At 44.3% G+C, this 22,416-nt stretch overlaps 1 protein-coding gene and 1 pseudogene across 8 annotated transcripts in view; one reads left to right on the forward strand and one right to left on the reverse strand.

Annotated features, from left to right (window-relative positions):
* The window catches only part of TMCC1 (transmembrane and coiled-coil domain family 1), a 159,565-nt gene extending 155,439 nt beyond the window's left edge, over positions 1–4,126 (forward strand). For all 7 annotated transcript variants that reach the window (XM_079795376.1, XM_079795375.1, XM_079795377.1 and 4 more), the window contains one exon: positions 161–4,126. In XM_079795376.1, coding sequence (XP_079651502.1) covers positions 161–475 — 315 coding nt within the window. In that variant the 3' untranslated portion in view covers positions 476–4,126. The remainder of the gene's footprint in view (positions 1–160) is intronic.
* A 16,555-nt stretch (positions 4,127–20,681) lies between these two features.
* Positions 20,682–21,417, reverse strand: LOC307113727 (translationally-controlled tumor protein-like; annotated as a pseudogene). Its single transcript has 2 exons — positions 21,106–21,417; positions 20,682–20,869 (listed from the first exon to the last, which is right to left on the reverse strand). The product of its transcript is annotated as a translationally-controlled tumor protein-like (transcript).
* Positions 21,418–22,416: the final 999 nt, after the last annotated feature.

Genomic DNA, 22,416 nt, shown 5'->3' on the forward strand with positions numbered 1-22,416 from the left:
AAACAAAGAAGTCTTCTTTTCACTATGATGCTGTGGTCACTCTAGTATATTTAAAATCATTGGCATAGCTCAAGATGCATCTGGCTTGCCCCAGGGGCAAATCAGCTACTCAGATTACTTGTGAGCAAAAGACTTAATTATTCCCTGTTCTGGCCCACAGGAGGCCCTGGAGGCGTGCCAGACCCGCATCTCCAAGATGGAGCTGCAGCAGCAGCAGCAGCAGGTGGTGCAGCTGGAAGGGCTGGAGAATGCCACTGCCCGGAACCTTCTGGGCAAACTCATCAACATTCTTCTGGCTGTCATGGCAGTTCTTTTGGTCTTTGTCTCCACAGTAGCCAACTGCGTGGTTCCTCTTATGAAGACTCGCAACAGGACGTTCAGCACTTTATTTCTTGTGGTTTTCATTGCCTTTCTCTGGAAGCACTGGGATGCCCTCTTCAGCTATGTGGAACGGTTCTTTTCATCCCCCAGATGATGCTGGCAAAAGAAGGCAGTGCTCCCTTACCCTCTGGCGAGTGCATGCAGCAAAGAATTAGACAGCAACTTACCTACTCTGAAGTTTTCTACAACAACAAAAGAGTTGAGTGAATCTGTTTACATTTAGAATAATGTTTTTTTCTTCAAGAGACGCAATTGCAATAGTATTTTTTAGATTTTATCCAAGAAGTTTTTTGGGCAAAATTCTTGGATCATTTTTATGTAGCATGATTTTCCTTGGGATGCAAATCTTAAACAGTCCTTTAACATGAACCAACAATCTGGAGCACACTGAAGGGCATCTAAAATGTGGCTTGAAAAACTGCACTAAAACCCACTAAAAAGATGCGAAAACCTGATTAGGGAAACCAGTTAAACCTAACACCCTGCCTTGTCTGGGCTCACCACCTCTCCCCTCCCAGACTAACTTTACTGTGAAATCCTACCACATTCCATGTCTGAATTTTTGGATTCAGGGCGGATTTTCCTTGTCCGTGGAAGAACACATGGATCTCCCTGGCTTTCTCACCCAAGTTGGCCACTCGTGCTAATGCTGAAAGTATGATTGCTTTTGAACCTGGTCCCTTAACCTTTGCTAGGATACAAGTGTGAGAGCATCATGCCTCACAGGATCACTGCATAATCCTACTACAGTATTTTGAAGTAGCCCTCCAAATACTTAATTTTAAGCAAAATCCCATGGCCGCACTTTTAAGGTTTTTTTTAAAAACATGTGTATAGTCATCAATTTAAAAAAAATAAATCCGAACAGCATACTTGAAGAATGTAATACTCAAACTCTCAGTGCTTCCTTATGGTTTCTAATAGGATTTTTTATTGTTAATATTATTGGGTGGTTTGTGTTTTTTTGTTTTGTTTTTTGAAAGGGTTGGGAGGGTCTTTTACTTTTCCTTTGAAATAAAGAAGTGATGTTTTTAAATGAAGAAATGTGTGGATATTTAAGAGTGCTGCTCCCTCTTGTCTTGAAACAGTTTGAGTAAAGGAAGACTTGCTATAAATGCTGCCCTCTGATGCCCTTGTTTTGTGATGCAGCTTAAACTCCCTTGTCTGGCTGCTGCTGCTGCTTTTTGCTATTTGCTGCCCCACCACCACCACCACCACTTCATGGGCTTGGCTTGGTTGGAGAGGAAAGGGGTGTGCAGGGAGAAGTTGTTTCCACAAACCAGCATGATAGGATAGAGATTTTTTTGCCCCAAGAGAATGTTCACCCAGTGACTTTGGGCTGAGCTGTCTTTAGGAAAAAATGAGACTAAGAGAGTCATAAATAATTCCTTGTGTTTTCTTAATTTATTTGTTAACACCTCCTAATTACTGAAACCAAAGTGATTATGAATCTTCTGTCTGCATTTTGGCCCCTGCATCCTTAATTTCAAAGCTTTATTTTGTCTGCCTGAGAGAATTGACTGATGGTGATTCTCCCTAAAGAGCAGAGAAGGAGATATCAGGTTAGAAGGACCCAAGTTTGGGGTGTAAAGTGTTGTCAGCTTTCTATTCATATAGACTGACATTAACATAATTATGCTCAGTGGACTTTTATAGACAGTTTAGAAAAATGGACTGAGACTTCTTCCCCTTTCTATAGCTAGTTCCACCATCTTGGTGGAACTTGGGCTTTTAGAGCTTATCTAGAAAGTATATTTGTAGCATTAAGTCACCTCTTAGCCTCAGCTCTGTGCAACCAAGTAATGAGCAAGGGGCACATGATGTGCCCCAAAAAGAGAACATGCTTTGCCTGTTTCCCTCTATCCCGGGAAATTCCTTTGAAACTAGATTAGCATTGCCTTGTCTGTCTGACAGCATGGTTTACATGACAGCTCCAGCCTCTGGTGGCTTTGGCAGGCTGGCCTTCTCAGAGTCAGCATGTTGTTACCATAATCATTTTGATATTTTAACTCAGGTATCCCAGTCTTCATTCTATCCCCAGATGATTGTAGCATACCTGTTAGCTCTGTTGACCTCTCAAAATTAGTGCCCAGAGCAGGGACCAGGGTGGATTTTTTTTAATCACAAGGGAGACTTTTCTTTAAAAAAATAATTGGAACCAATTCATGTTCAGGCCAAAAACAAATTGTTCCCAAGCCTATGTATTGAAAATGTTAACTTTGTCTAAAAATATTGCAGTGATTTTAGACCGGAGTGCCAAAGGATACCATGACCTTGTTGAACTAGCACAGTTTGTTCTTTCTGTTTTAGCTAAAGGCTCAGAATAGAGAGCCACAGTTCTCCAGTTTTTCTAAGATGGAACCTTTACGTCCCCTAAACTGTGTAAAGGCTACTAAGTTTTGCGGGCACTGGAAGTCACTGTGATAGATGAATTTAAATTATTCCTTATGCCTTGGGATGGTTTCTATCAAAGGAATGTTTTTACCTCTGGAAAGCCCCCTGATCTCCCAGCCAAACATGCCTGTGCTAACTTTCCATTCTCCTCTCTCAAACTGTCCTAGGAAGGACCTTCAGGCTGGGTCAGGCACAGTAATGGCCCTTCTAGCTCTCTTGTTTCTTGATTGTTCAGCAGGCCCAACAGTTGTCTGCATTTAATGCTATTTGTAACTATGAATATGGTTTGATGCCTTTCCCCATTTTCTGCTGCCCATACCTATTACCTTTGAGTTTCTTTGCATTGTGACTGTTCTTGGATTCTCTTGTCTGTTCAAAGCTCTTCTATAACCTTGCTCTAATGATTTAACAATTGTTCTGTAGGTGGAAAATTCCCATCATTTTAATGCTTCTTCTCTTTTAAAGACTACATGCATTCCCTTTGAAATGAAGCATTCCTGGATTACTTGTTAGTGGTGGTGCCTGAGGCTGGCTGTGGTAGCCTGGGTGACTATGTTCAGGTTATAGAATGACTAATATTTTACATTTTTTATGATAATTGAAGGACATGTCTGTCTGCTCCAATTTCAATTCCTTGGTATATACTCAGTGCATCCTAGCAAGGGAGGCTTTCTATTCCAGTGGCTTCTTAAGCAAAAGTAGGTTAAATTTTACACTTCACATTGACTGGGACCCTTTCTGTCCCTTGTACCCCCTCCACCCAATTGACATAAAAATCTGGTACCAAGGAAAATACTGAGATTAAGCCTTCCTTGCTAGTCATGTCCTAATAATGAGCATATTTTCATGTGTCTTTCACTGCCTTTGGTTTTGTTTCTAATTTCATATTCCTTTGAGGTACAGTCAGATGAAATGCTGAATTCCGAGAGAGTTCCAGTACAGAGCTGCCTTTCAGCTTTGGAAAATATGCATCCAAAACAAAACCAAATATTATAGTCAACAAATTCTCAAAGGCAAAATTATGGTTCCCACCCCTAAATGAGACTGGGGATTTTGAATGTGGCTCTAAGAGTTAACATTTCTATCTGTGTGTTATGTATGCTAAGTGATATCCCCAGTAGGACTGACTACTAGACTGTAAGTGTGTTTTATCAAAGTGTGTAAGAATAAAAACTCGCACGAATTGAAAAGTACAGAAATGACACTTGTGAACGTGTGAACGTTAACACTGTAGTTGATAGATCTTAAGCTGCTAATTGTTGAGAGAGAATTACATTTATGTTTTGTCTGGTTGCTGCAGATTCTCAGCAGCACTTTTACTGTATATACAAATTGAAATAAAGACCTCAGCTATTAACGAGGTGGTTGGACTTGGGTTTGTTTTGCTCTTTATTTTTGCATATTCCGTTTCCAGTGACAAGTTTGTCAGTCTGAAAACTTTCCACTAGTTTGTGCATTAGAAACTGTGTGTATGTGTTGTGTGAGTGCGAGCATGTGCGAGTATATGTTTAGCCAGTATCTTGAAACTGTAACTGATAGCTGAGTGGCTATCACTGTCTCCCTGGATTTTATATACATCACTTCCAATGTGGCACTTTGCCACAATTCCTTTAGACTGATAAGACTGCCTTTTAGACCTTTGGAGGGAGTTCTTTAGAGGCGGTACTCCCCAATTCAGCATCTGAAGATTCCACAGTGGGTATGATAATCCCTGTCCATCTGTTAATAAACAAATGTTATGATGGGTGTATAAACATACTTGGTAAATATTTAACATTTAGAGTTCCATATACATGTAAGGGGTTTATCTAGCCTAATTCCATTGATGGTTTTGTTGTAGAGGTAGTAATTTCTTTATTTTTTGTTAATCCTCACCCGAGGATATTTTTTCATTGATTTTTAGAGAGAGTGGAAGGGAGAGACAGAGAGAGAAAAACATTGATGTGAGATGCATCGATTGGTTGCCTCCCACACGCACCCTGACCAGGGCCGGGGATCAAGCCTACAACTGATATACATACGCCCTTCACTGGAATCAAACTGGGACCCTTCAGTCGCCGGGCCAATGCGCTATCCACTGAGTCAAACCGGCTCGGGCTGAGGTAGTAAATTTATATTACAGCTTTTGATCTATGGGAAGCCTCTGGAAATCCAAAAGCTTAATCTTGCCTTTGACAGGGTAAAGCAATCTGCATTTCAGGATATTTGGGGCCACACTTCTGGTTTAGTAGCTCTGTTCCTCCTACCACATCTATGAACTAGAAACATCACACCCATCTACCTAGTAGGTGTTGTGAAAATAAGAGAGATCTCTTGAGAAAGTTTTTAAAATTGTTGTGAGAATGCCCTTCCTTAAGCTTCTAGAAACAAAATGCAGGTTGTGCATTGCCCAATCCCAAGGGGCTCGATAAGTAAGTTACACTACGAAGGATACATCTTAGTGTTGTACAGTGCATAATGGGCACAAAGAGCAGCTCTGATTATAGGTGATATGCAATTTCAAAGCCTGCTTTATTTTCATTCACTGAAAACTTTGGAGAATGGAAGGCTGGTAGCATAAATCTGAGAAGTTGCCATGTAGCAAACAGTTTGGGGAGGTAGAGGACAGTATGGCCAACTAGAAAATGTGTGACTCACCTAAAGGATTCAAATGTGTTACTTTTAAACTCTATGGACTAAGTCTAGGTAGAGTAGCTACATTTGTTAAGTACTTATTGAATGCCAGGCATAATGCTTGGTACTTGACATGTAGTTCTCACTTAATTCCCCCCCATAATCTCCCATAAGCAATGTCCTCGTGGAGCTAAAGACAGTGAAGCATGAGTTAAATGGCTTGCTCAAAGTTACACTGGTAGGAAATGGGAAATGAATGTGATGGGAAATAGATCTATGCAGGATATGTAACAAAAGATGGGTGTCCACAGCGTGTCAGTATAAGAGTTAATACAAACCAAGAAGAAAAGTCAACTCGATAGAAAATAGACAAAGGTTATGACAAAATAGTTCACAAAAAAAGAAATGAATTTCCAATAAGCATTCAAATGAAAATGTTCAGCCTTGTGTGAAAATCAGTGCATTAAGTTCCGGGGGGAGGGGGGGAGGGGTGCGTGCAGCCAGTTGTGGAATCGTCTCCTATTTACATTTAAAATATTTTTGGCCCTAACCGATGGGGCTCAGTGGATAGAGCAGGGGTCCTCAAACTGTTTAAACAGGGGGCCAGATCACAGTCCCTCAGACCGTTGGAGGGCCGGACTATAGTTTTAAAAAAACTATGAACAAATTCCTATGCACACTGCACATATCTTATTTTGAAGTAAAAAAACAAAACGGCCAAAACACCCGCATGTGGCCCGCGGGCCGTAGTTTGAGGACGCCTGGGATAGAGCATTGGCCTGTGGACTGAAAGGTCCCAGATTCGATTCCAGACAAGGGCATGTACCTTGGTTGCAGGCACATCCCCAGTAGGAGGTGTGCAGGAGGCAGCTGATCGATGATTCTCTCTCATCGATGTTTCTAACTATCCCTCTCCCTTCCTCTGTAAAAAAAATCAATAAAATATATATTTTTTAAAAATAAAATATTTTTGTTTGTGTTAGTAAATATATATGTAAATATATAGAAACATAACTGCATAGAAAACTGTCCCCAATAGTTACTTCTGGGAAAGGGAGTAATGGTGGGACTTTGATGCTTGACTCCTGTAAAATATGGATCTCTTAATATGAATGTATTTGTGTATTTTTTAATTAAAAATATAAAAACTTAGCCGAGCTGGTTTGGCTCAGTGGATAGAGCATCCGCCTAAAGGGTCCCAGGTTCAATTTCCGGTCAAGGGCACGTGCCCAGGTTGTGGGCTGGATCCCCAGTGGGTGGCGTGCAGGAGGCAATCGATCAATGATTCTCATCATTGATATTTCTATCGTTCCCTCTCCCGTCCTTTCTGAAATAAAATTATATATATATGTAAAAACTTAAAGAAAATAAGTCCAATGAGGAGAGGTAAAAAAAATAAATAAGGTGGATAGTGTTCCTAATGCCAGGCTATAATAGACCATCTTTTTCTTTAGGATTGTTTTAGAAGAGGCTCTGGGCCAAGTTTCTTACAGCCCTGGATTTCTGGGCTTGGTGGTCAAATGGATGTCCTGATGCCAGAGGGCACAAGTGGGAAGTGTGCTTGCAGCAACTGGGATAGCCTATTCAGTTCAGCCCTTCATTCATCCAACAGCGATTGAGAGCCATTCTGTGTATAAGACTGCGCTGTGGGGATATGCTAAATCAAGGGGAAAGGAATGTGGCAGAAGGAGATACATGTTGTAATAGAGTCAGAAGCCATGTGTGGGAGTGAGGAGGAGGAAGCAATTTTGAGAGGGCAATTGGGAAAGGCTGGATAGAGGAGGGAGTGGTATCTGGGCTGAGAGATGATGGGTTTTTGATGAGTGGAGATGAATGAGGAGGGCATTCCACATTGAAGGAACAATATTAGCAAAACTCACAGAAGTGAAAAAGGCCAAGATGAGTAGTTCAAGCAATGGATATGAGCCTTGGATGGCTAGTAGGCTGCCTTGGAAGAAAGTGTGAATCAATAACAAAGTTCAAGTGGTAGGGAAGGTTTTAAGAAATCTTGAATGCCATGCTAAGGTTTGCCCTATGGTTGCAAGAGAAGCCATTAAAGCTGTTGGGAGGTGTAATGACCCAGCCTTGTGTTTAAAGGTAATTATAATACTTTCTAAAGGAACCTGTAGCCTTTTTCATGTCATTAAGTCAATTGGCTGGTTGAGAAATGCTGTCCAACGTATTTGATCTTTTGCCTTTTGATCCTATAATGTGGGGGAGTTGAAAATTTTATTTGATATCTAGGAAGTGAGGGTATAGGAAGCTCAGAGTTCAATTCTTGTTACAAAAACAATTCCTGTCACCTTTGGCATTAAAATTCTTAAATTCTACCCCCTCCACCACCCTCAGTGTGGCTAGTGGATTGAGCATGGCCCCATGCACCAAGAGATCACCGGTTGGATTCCCAGTCATGCTCCGGTTGCGGTCTCAGGCTCAACCCCCCAGTGGGAAGGTGTGCAGGAGGCAGCTGATCAACGTTTCTCTCTCATTGATGTTTCTATCTCTCCTCTCCTCTCTCTAAAAAAAAATAAAAAAAAAATAAAAACATTTAAAAATTTTTAAATTCTTAAATGCTAGAGCAAAAGGATTTGACAAAATTTATTCAGGTTTCTGCCTTAATGCTTAAATTGTCCAAAAGAATATTCTTTTAGAAGACTTCATTTCAACAGTTATTGACACTCCTATTAAATGTACAGCAAACCATGATGGAAATAAATGATAACCACTATACCTTAAAGAGAAGATTCTGAGAATTAAGTGAAATAATTATACAGTGCCTTGCCCACCAACTAAAGTAGAGTAAGCATTTCAAAAATAGTCTCCATTATTAATATTATTTTTTAAAGATGTTCTTATTGATTTTAGAGAGAGAGGGATAAAGAGATGGCAACATAGATGAGAGAGAAACATTGATCGGCTGCCTCCTGCATCCTGCACTGGGGATTGAGCCCCCAACCCAGGCATGTGCCCTGACGGAATCAAACCAGTGACCTCTTGGTTTATGGGTCGACGCTCAACTACTGAGCAACACCGGCTGGGCTATTAATATTAATAATAGACTGATAATTCCTTGAAGACAGGTATTTGTCTCGCTCATCTTGATCTCTTTAGAATATAACATGTTTCCCATTCTTACCTGAGGAAAAGGGCCCAGTAGCCAAAATTTGAGCTGTCCCTGGCCAGCCCTGGCTCTTGAGTTGATTTGGGAAACCAAAAAAATCAGTATAGGTCAAATATACCCTGACAATAGAAACAACAAAAAAGAACATCACAGCCATTGAGAACAAACTTGCAAATGGACTCCCATACAATTGGCTAATGATAGATTTTTACTGGAGCTTTCTTAACCACAAGGACATTGTTGTGTTCATGGCTATGTCCTTAGTGCCTGGAATGGTGCCTGGCACTTCAAAGGTGCTTGTTAAAAAGCGGAATTTAAAAATGTTTATTAAATACTTATTCAGTGCCAGACACAGTGCCACTTGTTTCACTTCTAACTCTTACAACTCCTCTGAAGAGGAGGTGCCATAAATTCCATGTTGCAGATGAAAACAGAAGCTCAGGTAGGTGCTTGGATTTCATCCTGTGGATAAGCCATTCCACTAGTAAATGGCAAAGTCAGCTTTTGCATCCAGCTGAGTTTACCATAAGGCCCATGCTATTTCTACTATTCCATTTGGCTGGACAAGGAATCAGATTTGTGGATTTCAGACTCTTTGACCTTGAGAAGGCAAATCACTTTTTCTGGGCCTCAGTGTAAAGTCAGTCACCTTAGTTCTTTTCCAGCACAAAAATGATATTCTTAGTACAGTGCCTGATGCCCAGCTCACAATCTTCATAGAAGCATAAGCTATAATCACTGAGCTGATTAAGCATCAGGACAGGACAAAATGGGAGTACGTAGCTGAGGTCTAGGTATGACCAAAATGGAATTTGTGGAGCGAGGGAGCAGGAAGCCAGGGGAGGAGGATGTAAATGTAACAAAATGTCTGCATAATAGTGGATTCATGGGTGTTCTGTACTCGTACTATATGAAATACTTCATGAGCTAAAAGAAAAAAACACAAGGTATCATGTCAGTGACATAGCACATTAATGGAAGCATTAAAGTGATGATAATTGGGTCAGTTCCTCTCAATATGTTCTTCATGAAATCTGCAAGTTGTGTTCAACTGGTCAGAATTCTTACAGAGCACATCAACACATCTGTGGTACTTCAGTGTTCCAAAAATATATATAGTATCAGTTTTATCCCATTTAATTCTTCATTTACTGTAATGATTAAAGGTTCATGGGTTATCTGAAAGAAGTAGTTGCAAGCAGCTTAAAATTTTCTCATGTCCTTTAAAAGAAATAAGTATTAATTTTTTTTATTGAGGTATTATATGTGTACATATCTTACCATTGCCCCCCCACACCCCACATCCATACATGCCCTCACCCCCCAGAGTTTTGCGTCCATTGGTTATGCTTATATGCATGCATACAAGTCCTTTGTTTGATCTCTTATCTCCCCCACCTCTCCCTAACATTCCCCCTGTAATTTGACAGTCTGTTTGATGCTTTACTGTCTCTGTATCTATCTTTTTGTTCATCAGTTTATAATGTTCTTTATTATCCATAAATGAGTGAGATCATGTGGTATTTTTCTTTCATTGACTGGCTTATTTCACTTAGCATAATGTTCTCCAATTCCATCCAGGTTGCTGCAAATGATGAGAATTCCTTCTTTTTTATGGCAGCATAGTATTCCATTGTGTAGATGTACCACAGTTTTCTGATCCAGTCATCTGCTGACGGGCACCTAGGCTGTTTCCAAATCTTAGCTAGTATTAATTTTAATAATTGATTTTTCAAGCACAAAAAGTAAAAATTTCAAGCATAATGTCACCAAGTTTTTGTCCATTTTAAATGCTCTATCACATAATTTGATTTTTTTTTTCATTTTAAAACACCTTTATCTGGTTCCAAATATATATATATATATATATATACAGTATATATCTACACTAATAAAAGAGAAAAATGCTAATTGACCGTACCTTCACTATGCCCACAGCCAATCAGAGCGAGTATGCAAATTAACCCAACAAAGATGGCGGTTAATTTGCATACACTGAGGGAGGGAGGACTGAAGAAAGCAGAAAGCAAGGTGGCAGGGCGGGCGGCGGTGGCGGCGGGCAGGGCAGGGCGGAAGCCCTGTTCTTACAGGAATCTTCCTGCAATGGGCCCCTTGTGTGTTTGTGTGTGTGTGTGTGTGTGTGTGTGTGTGTGTATGTTTTAATGTATCAATGAACCTTTTTCTTAGATAATTAAGCTGAAAGAGTATGTGTAATTCATGAATGTGAAAAGTTGACTTCACAAGTGTTATCATTCAGTGGGGGCAGCTGCCTGCCCTGGCGGTTCTTGATAGCCTCCTTTTAATAGAGACTCTGAATCACACACAGTTTTAAGCAGTGGTGTAAGCTTCTTCTTTTCTCTTACTCGTTTCCAACAGGCGTCTTCCAAAAACATATGACACACTTCCTGCTGAAAGTAATGTAATCATCATGACCCAGTTGTCAGCCTGGAGAAGCTGACTCAGATGATTGGCATGTGATGCTCTTTGGCCCTGCACTAAAACAACCTAGTCTACTGTGCTTTTTGTTCTTTTTAAAAAAATGGCAGCTTTCACACACCATACAATTCGCCCATTTAAAGTGTCCTATTCAGTGGTTTTTCGTATATTCACAGAGCTGTGCATCCAGCATCACTAATTCCAGAACATTTTCATCATCCCAAAAAGGAACTCTGCACCCTTAGCTGCCACCCTGCTGCTCTTCTATCCCTCCCAGCCCTAAGAAACCACTAACCTTTCTATCTGTAGACTTGCCTATTCTGGTCATTCATATAAATGGAATCATGCAATATGTGATCCTTTGTGCCTGGCTTCTTTTACTTAGGGTGTTTTCAAGCTTCATTCATGTGGTAGCATGTTTCAGTACTTCATTCCTTTTTGTTGCCGAATAAGATGGCATTGTATGGATATACCACATTTTTATCCATTCATCAGATGGTGGATATTTGGGTTGTTTTCACTTTTTTGGCTATTTGGAATAATGCTACTGTGAACATTCATGTGCAAGTTTTTGAATGAACATGTTTCATTTCTCGTGGGTATATACCTAGGAGTGGAATTGCTGGGCCATATAGTAACTATGTTTAACTCTTTGAGAAACTATCAGACTGTTTCCAAAGTGGCTGAGCCCTTTTATATTCCCACCAGCAGTCTCCACATCCTCGGGTACTTTTCATTATCTGACTTCGTACCCACCCTGTGGGTGTGAAATGATGTCTCATTGTGGTTTTGACTTGCATTTCCTTGATGACTGTGTGTTTTTATTCTAATATCTCTTTTCACCAGCTTTCCTGTCTATATCCTCCCAAACCAGGCTGTGGCTGTCACATTTCATTATTGCCAATGTGGTTGCCGTACCTAAAAAGCCTTTCAATTCCCTTCTAAAAACTGCTTTTCATCTACTATGGGCCAGGATTCCATATAACCCAGTTTGTCAGGATTATGTCCAACGTGAGATTAAATGGGTTCTGAATGAGGCCCTGCCGTGAAGTAAGGTCTGTGCCTGCACTTTGTGACTGCTGATCTAGCAGCTTTGTGATGATTCTGCTTAAAACCGCGATTTTATTCAAAAGAAGGAAAGCAGAAAGGGAGGGAGGGAGAGAGAGTGAGAAAGAGAAAAAGAGGCAGAAAGGGAAAGAGGGAAGGAAGGAAGAGGGAAGCGTGGCTTTCCACTAGTGGGCTGGGTTGGCCCAAGTCTTAATGCCCTCCCTCTCCTTGCTTCATGCCTGGTACCGCGTCACTCCTCTGCCCCTTTGCATGTGCTGTTCCTTCTTGCAGTGACCCCTCCCCCGACTCCACTTGTCTGCCTGGCAAGCTCTTATTCATTCTTTTATTTAACTCTTTACTAAGGGATTTTCAACCATAGGCAAAGAATGAATAGTATAATAAACCCCAATCAACAATTATCAACATGTGGTCAATCTTTCTTCATCCGTACCTGCCCTCCAGTCCCTACTCCCCTCAAACTGTATCCTTTTGCAGCAAATACAAGAGAGCATACATTATTTGTCCACTTTTATTCTTTTGTTTATTTATTTTTGGTCAGATGTTCTTTTTATTAAGGTGAAATTCATGTAACATAAAATTAATCATTTTAGCCTAGCTGTTTTGGCTCAGTGGATAGAGTGTCGGCCTGCGGACTGAAGAGTCCCAGGTTTGATTCCAGTCAGGGTCACATGCCCGGGTTGTGGGCTTGATCCCCAGTGGGGGTGGGGGGGGCATGCAGGAGGCAGCCAATAGATGATTCTCCCTCGTCATTGATGTTTCTATCTCTCCCTCTCCCTTCCTCTCTGAAATCATACATACACACACACACACACACACACACACACACACTAGTATATACACATATATATATTTAAAAATTAATCATTTAAAAAGTGAATGATTGCATGTCATTTGGCACATTCACAATATTGTGCAACCACTAGCTCTATCTAGTTTGAAAGGAATTTCATCCCCAAGAGAAAACCCCATATCCCTTAAGCAGTTTCTCCCCTTGAGCCCACCCTCTAACCACCATTCCGGACTCTGTTTCTGTGGCTTTACCTCTTCTGGATGTTTCATATAAATGGAAACATCTACTATGTGACCTTAGCATAATGCTTTTAAAACTCATCCACATTGTAGCATGTATCATCACTTCATTCCTTTTTATGGCTGAATAACATTCAATTGTATGAATAGACCACATTCTGTTTATCTGTTCATCAAGTGATGGCCACTTGGGTTGTTTCCACCTTTGGCTACAGAGAATAATGCTGCTATGCACCTGGGTGTGCATGTCCTTGTTTGAGTACCTGTTTTCAATCCTTCTGGGGGTGTACACCTAGAAGGGACATGGTTGGGTCGTGTGGTAATTCTGAGAGAAGGCGTTCTTCTATGTGTAACGTTTTGAGGACATAAGCAGCCTCTCTTCTGTGAAGCCTGCCCTGGTTTCCTCACACATTCATGTGACCCCACGTTTGCCCCCCCCCCTCTCTTTCTCTCTCTTACAGCACCTACCTCATTGCATGGCTTCTACTGGATTATGTGTGGCTTTACCACACTATATCCCTTTGTCTGGTAACTGAGCTCTCTTTCAGAAAACACCCTCATTTGCACAACCCGTAGTTCCCCACATGACTCCTGGCTTAAGAGAGGGACAGGTGATCCAAGTCGTGCCGGAGTCAGCCTGAGGCTCTAGCTGGCTGCGCTGGGGAAGAGGGACTTGCCCCCTAGGTTTGCTACCTGTAAGGACCCTCTGTACTTGAGCTGCCAGGAGCACAGCCTGCCTAAGCACGAAGTCGAGAGGGAGGGAGGCAAAGCCAAGACATGGAGAAGAGGGTTCCTGGTAAAGCCAACTGAACTCCTTGGATGCAGCAGCCATGCTTGAACCACCCAGCGTCATGAGCCAGTGAAGCTAGTCCTAACGGGGTTTTGTCATTTGCAGCCAAGAGACACATGTGATGGTAGATACATAATGGATTGTCTGCCAATACCCTCCCTTCTGCCTCCCCTCACTTCAGCATGCTGTCTGCATGGGAGTTGCCGCAGTCTCACAATCTAGGCCTGTCAGGCTTGGGACCGGAGAGAGGGTCAGTCCTAGTGCTTGGATCACAGGAGCAGGAAAGTATGAAGTTTGTAAGGGACAGACCCTAGGCTGGCTGGCCAGGAGAGGTGCGATAACACACACCACAGCACCCAGGGCCCCGGCCCAGCTGCCCTTGGGGCCAGCTGCACGCCATCCCCACCGTCGTTTGATGATGTACCATCTACCAATATACTTCTCACTAATCCCCCGTTTTGGTCCAGTCTAATTCAGGCTGTGTTTCTGTAACCCCTCTTCGTGTATCTCCCCAAGCTCCTTAAGACACAAGCTACTTACTTGTTTCTGTTTCCTTCACGCCAGCATGGCCTATGCCTGCATGGACACGCAGCGGACTTTAGGTGGAGTGTTTATGCATTCTAGGAGCTGTGCTAAGTTATTACGTCTGTTGTCTTGTTTAAGCCTCCCAGCATCCCTATTAGATGCCATTTGAAATTTCCAATATTTTTCCTGTAAAAACAGCAATTTCATATGGCCCGACCTAACATGAATGAAGTTTTTCTGATGAAGCCAAAGAGATGGGGGTGTTCCCTGAGGTAAGCCAGGTAGAAATGGTGAAGTTGATGGGCAAGGTGAGGCTTTGGTTCATGAGTGAATCCATGTGAAGTACCTAGAGCCATACCTGACGCATAATAAATGCTCAATTAACATAAACTGGTGTGGCTATTATTTGGAAGCTCTGCTGATATATATATATATATATATATATATATATATATATATATATATATATATATATATATGACGGCTGTAACAAAACGTTGCCATTTCCATGCTTGCTATCACCTTCATACTTCCGCACACGAAGTTCCCACGGTCCCTCTGTCCACTTCGGATTTCTATTCTTCCTTCAGTCACCCTCTTCTCAGAAGTCTTCCCCGACCAACCTTTCTCCCTCACCGTTTCCCCAAACGGAGCAGTGAAGCTGCTGCTCAGCTGTGCTGGCCTTTGCAACAGTGACAGGGTGAGCTGGTGGTGCAGACCTGCTGGACTGTGAGGGGCGCTCAGGGAGGACCAGGCTTCTCTCCTCAGGGACCCCACAGTCTCAATAGATAGGCAATGGCAGGCGCTGTGGGGCACCTATCCCACAAGGGCGCCTCCGGATGCTTCCGGCTCTGGAGAGGGAGATACCAGGTATGAAACAGTGATTGAGATAGAAATCTCCTGGTTTATGGGACAAGTACTCAGAGGAACTTGAGTCTGGAGTGAGGCCAGCGTTCCAAGGGTTCCCCACACTTCAATCCCAGCTCTCTGGTGCCACCTGTTGGAGAACTGCAAATGGTTTTACTGATGGGCACCTTCCCTGCCCCCAAAGAATTTGGGAACAAACACTCTTACATGTTTTAAAGTTGACATTTACAATATAAAAGTTTAAACTGTTGCCAAGGATGTACTGCCCAGGGTATTTTAAATATTGACGTTGTAAAGTTAAACTGTTTCATCCCTGTAATACAGCCAGTGACTCTAAAGATTGTGATTGAATACCCACTGTCACCCGTATGGGAAGTACATGAACATGCTCTTCTATATTAATGAGGTTTTACCATATTTTTCTCTTTGAACTTGTGTTCAATACTACTGTCCCCACAGTTTTAGCCTAATGTAATATGTCCGTATGCCTAAAAGATTCTACTGATCACATCGTCCTACTTCTCTGTAGCAAAAACTAGAAATACAAACTGAAATTTTAAAAATTAAAATTTTTCTGTGACCATAGCCACTGTTTAAAATGTTATCCTGTAAAGTTTTAATTACAAATATTAGTATGCAGTTGATCAAAACAGCATAAATATATTACAAATGTTGATATTTATTCAGCAAAATATTAGAATGTATTTTATGAGTTGACTGGGTTTCCCCATTTTGTGTACCAATGGATAAATGCTTCCTTTTTCAAGACAGTGTGCAGCTTCATCTAGTCCTAGTTCTCATTCTTACAGGCAAAGCACTCAGAAATCCCGTGACATAAATAACGGAAAAGAATGGAGGGAGCATGGAGCCGTGTCATGCCAATATTTTAAATCAATAATATTATATCAACAAGAATTATTTTTTGCTGCAACTGGGTGACAGGTAAATGAGGGTTTATTATACTAGTTCCTCTGCTTTTTGTTTGTTTCCCTATTACTGTACATAGTAAAAGTTAAAGAAATTATGATTAATCTCTATTAGTTGACAAGAAAATTAGGCCCTCCTGTAATTGTGTTGCAAGTAAAAAATGGGAACTATGTACTTGACTGGCTAAGGGGTTTATTTCCCAGTCTCTGGAGCCTTTCTTCTCTCCAGATCCAGCACAAGACTTCCAACTGGCCTTTTGTCAGCCTCAGGCAGGCTGGGCGTTTGCCTTTCTCTCCCAAAGCTAGAAGCTTTCTCTAGGAGTGGGTCCGTTGGAAGACTGTGGTGGGTGACCCATTTCCCCAAAGGCCTGGGAAAATGGGTCAGGCCAAGAAGGAAAGAAAGATTCTATCTTGGAATACAAGTGCATTCTCTCTCCCCTCCAGCCTCTCCCATGCACCCTGCCCAGAACCTGGCACCTCTCGGTGGAGAGAACAAGGGACCCGCCCGGGGCATGTGGTTAAGGGTGAGGCTGGAACTATTTCCATCCATCTTCTGCGAGATACTTCAGCCCAGGAAAGCCTAATTAAAGTGAATTAATTTCTTTTTTTTTAAAAAAATCCTCATCCGAGAACATGTTTTTGTTTTGTTTTTAATTGACTTTAGAGAGAGAGGAAAGGAGAGAGAAACGTGGGATCGGTCGGCACCCCAACTGGGGGTTGAACCCACAACCTAGTTATGTACCCTGACCTGGAATCGAACCTGCAACCTTTTGGGGTCCAGGAGGGCGCGTCAACCAACTGAACCGCCAGTCCAGAGTGCAAATTAATTTCAATTAAAACAAAAGCAAAGAATTAAATGTGATAGTGGAGTGGGATGGGTGGAGCAGGGGTAGGGGAAACACTATAAAAGACCTCCTTGGGCATTATGCTAAGTGAAATAAGCCAGGCAGTGAAAGAAAAATACCACATGATCTCACTCATCTTACCTTATAATAGAGAAACATGCAAATTGACCGCACCTCCGCTATGCCCACGATTGGGCCGGCAGGAGACTGGGGGCGGGACTCCGGGTGGCATATCCCCCGTTGAGAAGTTCAAGATGGCGGTGCCAAGTGGCCGGGCCCATGCCGCCGCTCCCGGGGGTGCCTGGGGCGATCGGCACCCCGGGGGGCCGCTCCTGGGGGTGCCTGGGGCGATCAGCACCCCAGGGGGCGTGGCCGGGCCCATTGGCACCCCGGGGGGGGCGTGGCTGGGCCCATGCCGCCGCTCCCGGGGGTCCCGGGGTTGATCGTCCACCTGGGAGGGCGTGGCCCTGCCCCTCCCGCCCCTCCCGGGGGTCCCGGGGGGCGATCGGCCACCCGGGGGGCGTGGCCCCGCCCCTCCCGGGGGTTCCGGGGGTCTATCGGCCACCTGGGAGGGCGTGGCCCGGCCCCTCCCGCCCCTCCCGGGGGTCCCAGGGGCCGAGGCTTTCCGGGCCTTGGGCACCAGTGGGCAGCCTGCACGGATCGCAGGAAACCACTGGGGGTCGGCTATTGCGATCCTTAGCAAGGATGTTGGGTGCCGCCGAGCCCAAGGCCACCGCCCGGGGCCAAGCCCCGACCCTGAAAAAGGCAGAAGGCGGTGGCCACAGCCAAGGCCTGGGTCCCTGGTGCCGGCAGAAAACTGGTGCAGGCAGCCAGGTGAATGAAGGTCTATTGCACGAATCTTCGTGCAAACGGGCTACTAGTTTATGGATAATAAAGAACATTATAACCTGATGAACAAAAAGATAGATACAGAGGCAGAGAAGCATCAAACACACTGTCAAATTACAGCGGGAAGGCTGGGAAGTGTTGGGGCCCATTTCTCCAGGCCTTTGGGGAGTGTTCGGTAAGAGATCAACCGAAGGACTTGTATGCATGCATATAAGCATAACCAATGGACACAAGACACTGGGGAGGTGGGGTGAGGGCATGTGCCGGGTGGGGGTGGGGGTTGGGTAGGGGAGGCCGGAGGGAAGGTCAATGGGGAAAAAAAGGAGACATATGTACTACTATTTGTAATACTTTAAACAAACAACAACAACAAAAAAGACCTCCTTGGGACAACTGGCAATATTTGCATACGGTTTTGCAGATTAAGTAATGGTATTGCATCATAATTAAATCACCTGATTTTGAAAACTCTGCTGTGGTTGTGTAATAGAATGTCCTTGTTCTTGGGAAATACACACGGAATGGTTTAGGGGTCAAGGTGCATCACATCTGCAACTTTCTCTTTGATGCTTGGAGGGGGACTTGAACATGCAGAGAGGGGGGTCAAAATGCTAAAACTTGGTGAATTAGGTTAAGAAGAGTGTCCAAGCGTTCTCTGTACTGTTCTCACAACTTTGTAACGGAAATTATTGCAAAACAAACTCTGACGCGGAAAGCCTGGTCTCTGTCACCACCTGGTGGCTATTGCGGGGAGCGCACCCTAGGGCCGGAGACATTCAACTCCCCGCCTCAGGCTCTGTCCAGAGCGTCCCTGGAGGGCCAGGGTTGATTCCGCTACGTCGTTAGGTCCGTCTGACGTTGTGAGCCACTGCAGGCGCATCTCTTGTGCAACCAAAGCGAAGGCACATTGATCTTGGTTTGAGAGAAGTCAGAATTTCAGGGCTTCCAACCCAGAAGCTTTCTACGAGGGAAACAGACCCAGAGAGGGCCCGTGCTCGAGCATGACTAAAACCAAGTCTTCCTGCCTCCCTTTTTTCTCAAAAAGCAGCTGGTTGCAGACGCTCAGACCCGGCCCTCCGCTAGAGTCTGGGCTCCCAACAGGTCTCTCTCTCTCTCTCTCTCTCTCTCTCTCTCTCTCTCCACCTCCTACTGTCCCTGCGCTGCACCCCCAGGCACACTCTCCCATCTTCCCGCCTTGCCCACGCGGTTCCTTTGCCCCAGCTCCCCGCCACCCGGAGGCCTGCGATGCCCACTGAACTCCGTGAGCCCTGCCTCCGCGTCTTCCCGAGCACATGCATCTGTGGTTTCGGAAGGGCTGAAGGCTCCAAGGGGGAAATGGGTGTGTTTTGGGGGTGCCGATGGTGGGCCTTCTCTCTGGTGACAGCGTGCACTGTCAGAGAAAAGAGTGCGACGCTGCGGAGCGAGGGGTGCTGAGGGGCTCCAGGGCACTCACAACACGGACCCAAGCTGGGACACCCCAGGAGAGCGGTCCCGTCCCGTCCAGTGCGGGGACCTCGCCTTTCCAAGCGAGGAGGGTCAGCTCGGGCAGGAGATTCTCGGAGTGAAATCTACACACCACCCCCACCCCCACCCCCACCCCCACCCCCACCCCCACTCAGCCCCCTCCCCTCCCGGCCCTACTGGCAGACCTGGCTCCGCTGCAGATCCCACCCCTGAGACAATGGCAGAGGCGGGGCTGGAGTGGACGTGGGAACAATGGTCACCCCCTGACCCCCACCCCCCAGCTTCCGGCCTTTCTCCGCCGCCGCCAGGCGCTGGAGTGGCGGGGACCGGAGTCTGAGCCCACCGAGCTCTGCCCTCAGCGCTGTCCTAGGGGCCAGGGGTCCACTCCCACCCAACTCTGTCCCCAGGTGGCCTGGCAAGGGGGATGGTTGCTTTTTAAAACTTTTTTTTTAATTGAGGTAATATTTACAAAACGGGAAATGGACAAATCTCATTGTGAACTGTGATGAGTTTGTTTTTGTTTGTTTGTCTTTTCAGAGGCCCACACATTGATTTTAGGCCACATAGGTCTGTCAGTCATCTCTGCTCTTCTAAAAACAAGCGATGGTGGCATCGTCCCGATAAAGCCGAACTCCAAGTTAGAGCTCCTGTCCTGTAAGCTGCTGACTTTTCCCATTTGAAACGGAACTACCTTGAAATCATACAAAACTTGCCAACCCCATTTCATGAAATCTGACGAGAGCATGCAACACAATTCCAAGAGACCTAGATTTCTACAGAACTTGGTTCTAACTTGACATGATAAAGAAGCTCAGACAATGCTTTGCTTCCGGCTGTATGAGTCCCTCTTTATTCTTTTGGTAATCTCTTCCAGTTAGCTACTTCTGTTAGTAGGCAACGGAATGTCTAAGGAATCCACGTCAAATGTTGGCTGCTGTGAGCATGGTCTTCTCCCTTTGCTTCATCTCAGAATTAAGACTTGATTCTTGTTTTGGTGGTTTTTGTGTGTGTGTGTGTGTGTGTGTGTGTGTGTGTGTGTGTGTGTGTTTTCTCCTCAGTCTCGGGAGTAGTTTCCATTGCAGACAGTCTGCATGCTTTATAATAGTGGTCCACAACCAGGCTCTAGCATCTCCAGGCTAAGAGGCATTAAACTAAGAGGCATTCTCTCAAATGAGTTTAAATGCATTTTATTTTTAGACAACCTACAGGACATGTTTTTTTAAAGAACAATGCCTCCACTCCAAATAAATCAAGGTCAAAATAAATGAAGAGCTCACGATACCATCATCAGTCCCATGTCCTAGTCCTGGTGTGTGGATGAAAAGCAGCAGCCGGTTATGATGACAGGTGATGGATCCAAATTGCCAAACTTGTTAACATTTTTCCACTTCCAAACCCTCCTTAAAGAAAACCATATATGGGGTCACACCATCCTCACGGTAGCCCAGCAGAGCCACCAGGCCATCTGGATTCATGTTTTCACAATAAAGAACTGGTCGTTTTTGGAATTGGCAAGGATGTGCTTGATCTGTTCTGCAGCCCCTGTCATAAAAGGCTTTACTCTTTCTTTCTTTTTAAAATATATTTTATTGATTTTTTACAGAGAGGAAGGGAGAGGGATAGAGAGTTAGAAACATCGATGAGAGAGAAACATCGATGAGCTGCCTCCTGCACACCTCCTACAGGGGATGTGCCCGCAACCAAGGTACATGCCCTTGACCGGAATTGAACCTGGGACCTTTCAGTCCGCAGGCCGACACTCTATCCACTGAGCCAAACCGGTTAGGGCGGCTTTACTCTTTCTGGTCTCTGCTCTTCACGTTTCCCTTTGATTGATTTCATGTCATCTTTGATGTACTTCCTGTAGGCTTCTGGTTTCCTGCAAATGATGGTTCGTGACAGCAATATCCACACCAGTGATGACTGTGTTTGAGGTACCTTGGCCCACAGGACCTTGAGCGGGGGCATTTCCACCAATCAGCGAGTCATCAGTGTTACCCTCTGTCCTCCTGACCATCTTCCCCTCTTCCTCCAGGCACAGCCCGTCCGAGATCTCCCGGGTCTTGTAGATATCGAGAACATCTCATCCTGGCTGGTGAGGTCCTGGTAGATGATCACGATGGATGGCAGCCGGAAGGAAACGGGTGGCACTGCCTTAGCAGGAGCTCGGAGCTCAGAGCGAGTGCACTGCAGCCGGAGCGGTGCTGTGTGCGAGTTTTGCGGGGGCAGGGAGGAGAGGGGAGGGTGGAAAAGCTATGAGGAGTTTTTACACGTTTGTACCCTGTAACCAGTTCTCAGAACAAGGGAGAACATTCCCAGCTCCAAGAAGTTCCTAGTGCCCCTTCCCAGTCAATCCCTGACCCCAACCCCGGCCCCTAACAAGCACTGATCAGATTTTTCTCTACAGTATGAAGACTTTAGATTCTGATTTTGAGATCCATCCTTTTGGTTTGTTGTTGTTGTTAATCCTCACCTCCATTGATTTTTAGGGAGAGTGGAAAAGACAAAGAGAAACATCAATGTGAGAGAAACGCATTGATTGGTTGCCTCCTGCACACACCTGAGTAGGGTCTGGGCCAGGGAGGATCAAACTGAGGACCCTTTGGTCTGCAGGCCAACGCTCTGTCCACTGAGCCAAACCAGCTAGGGCCATGTTGCTTTGTATATTAATAGTCCATTCGTTATTACTCCATTGTATGTACCTTTACTTATTTATCTATTCACTAGCTGTGGGACATTGGGTTGTTTCCAGTTTAGGACAACTATTAATAGACCTACTGTAAACATTTTGTACAGGTTTTTGTGTGGTTGTGTGTTTTCATTTTATTTCAATACCTAGGGGTGGGATTGCTGGGTTGCATAAGTCTACATTTGACTTTTAAAAGAAACCACCAAATGGTCTTCCAGAGTGGCTACACCATTTCACACACACACACACACACACACACACACACACACACACACCCGCCCAGCAGTGTATGAGAGCTCCATGGCTCCGCATCCTTGCCAGCACTTGGTGTTGTGAGTGTTTTAAATGTCAGCTCCTGCGGTGGGTGTGGCGTCGTCTCAAGAGAGTTTATTGACTAAATCAGTGAACATTCCCCACTT

Source organism: Cnephaeus nilssonii (genome assembly GCF_951640355.1).
Source record: "Cnephaeus nilssonii genome assembly, chromosome: 17".
In the NCBI taxonomy this organism is placed as follows: Eukaryota; Metazoa; Chordata; class Mammalia; order Chiroptera; family Vespertilionidae; genus Cnephaeus; species Cnephaeus nilssonii.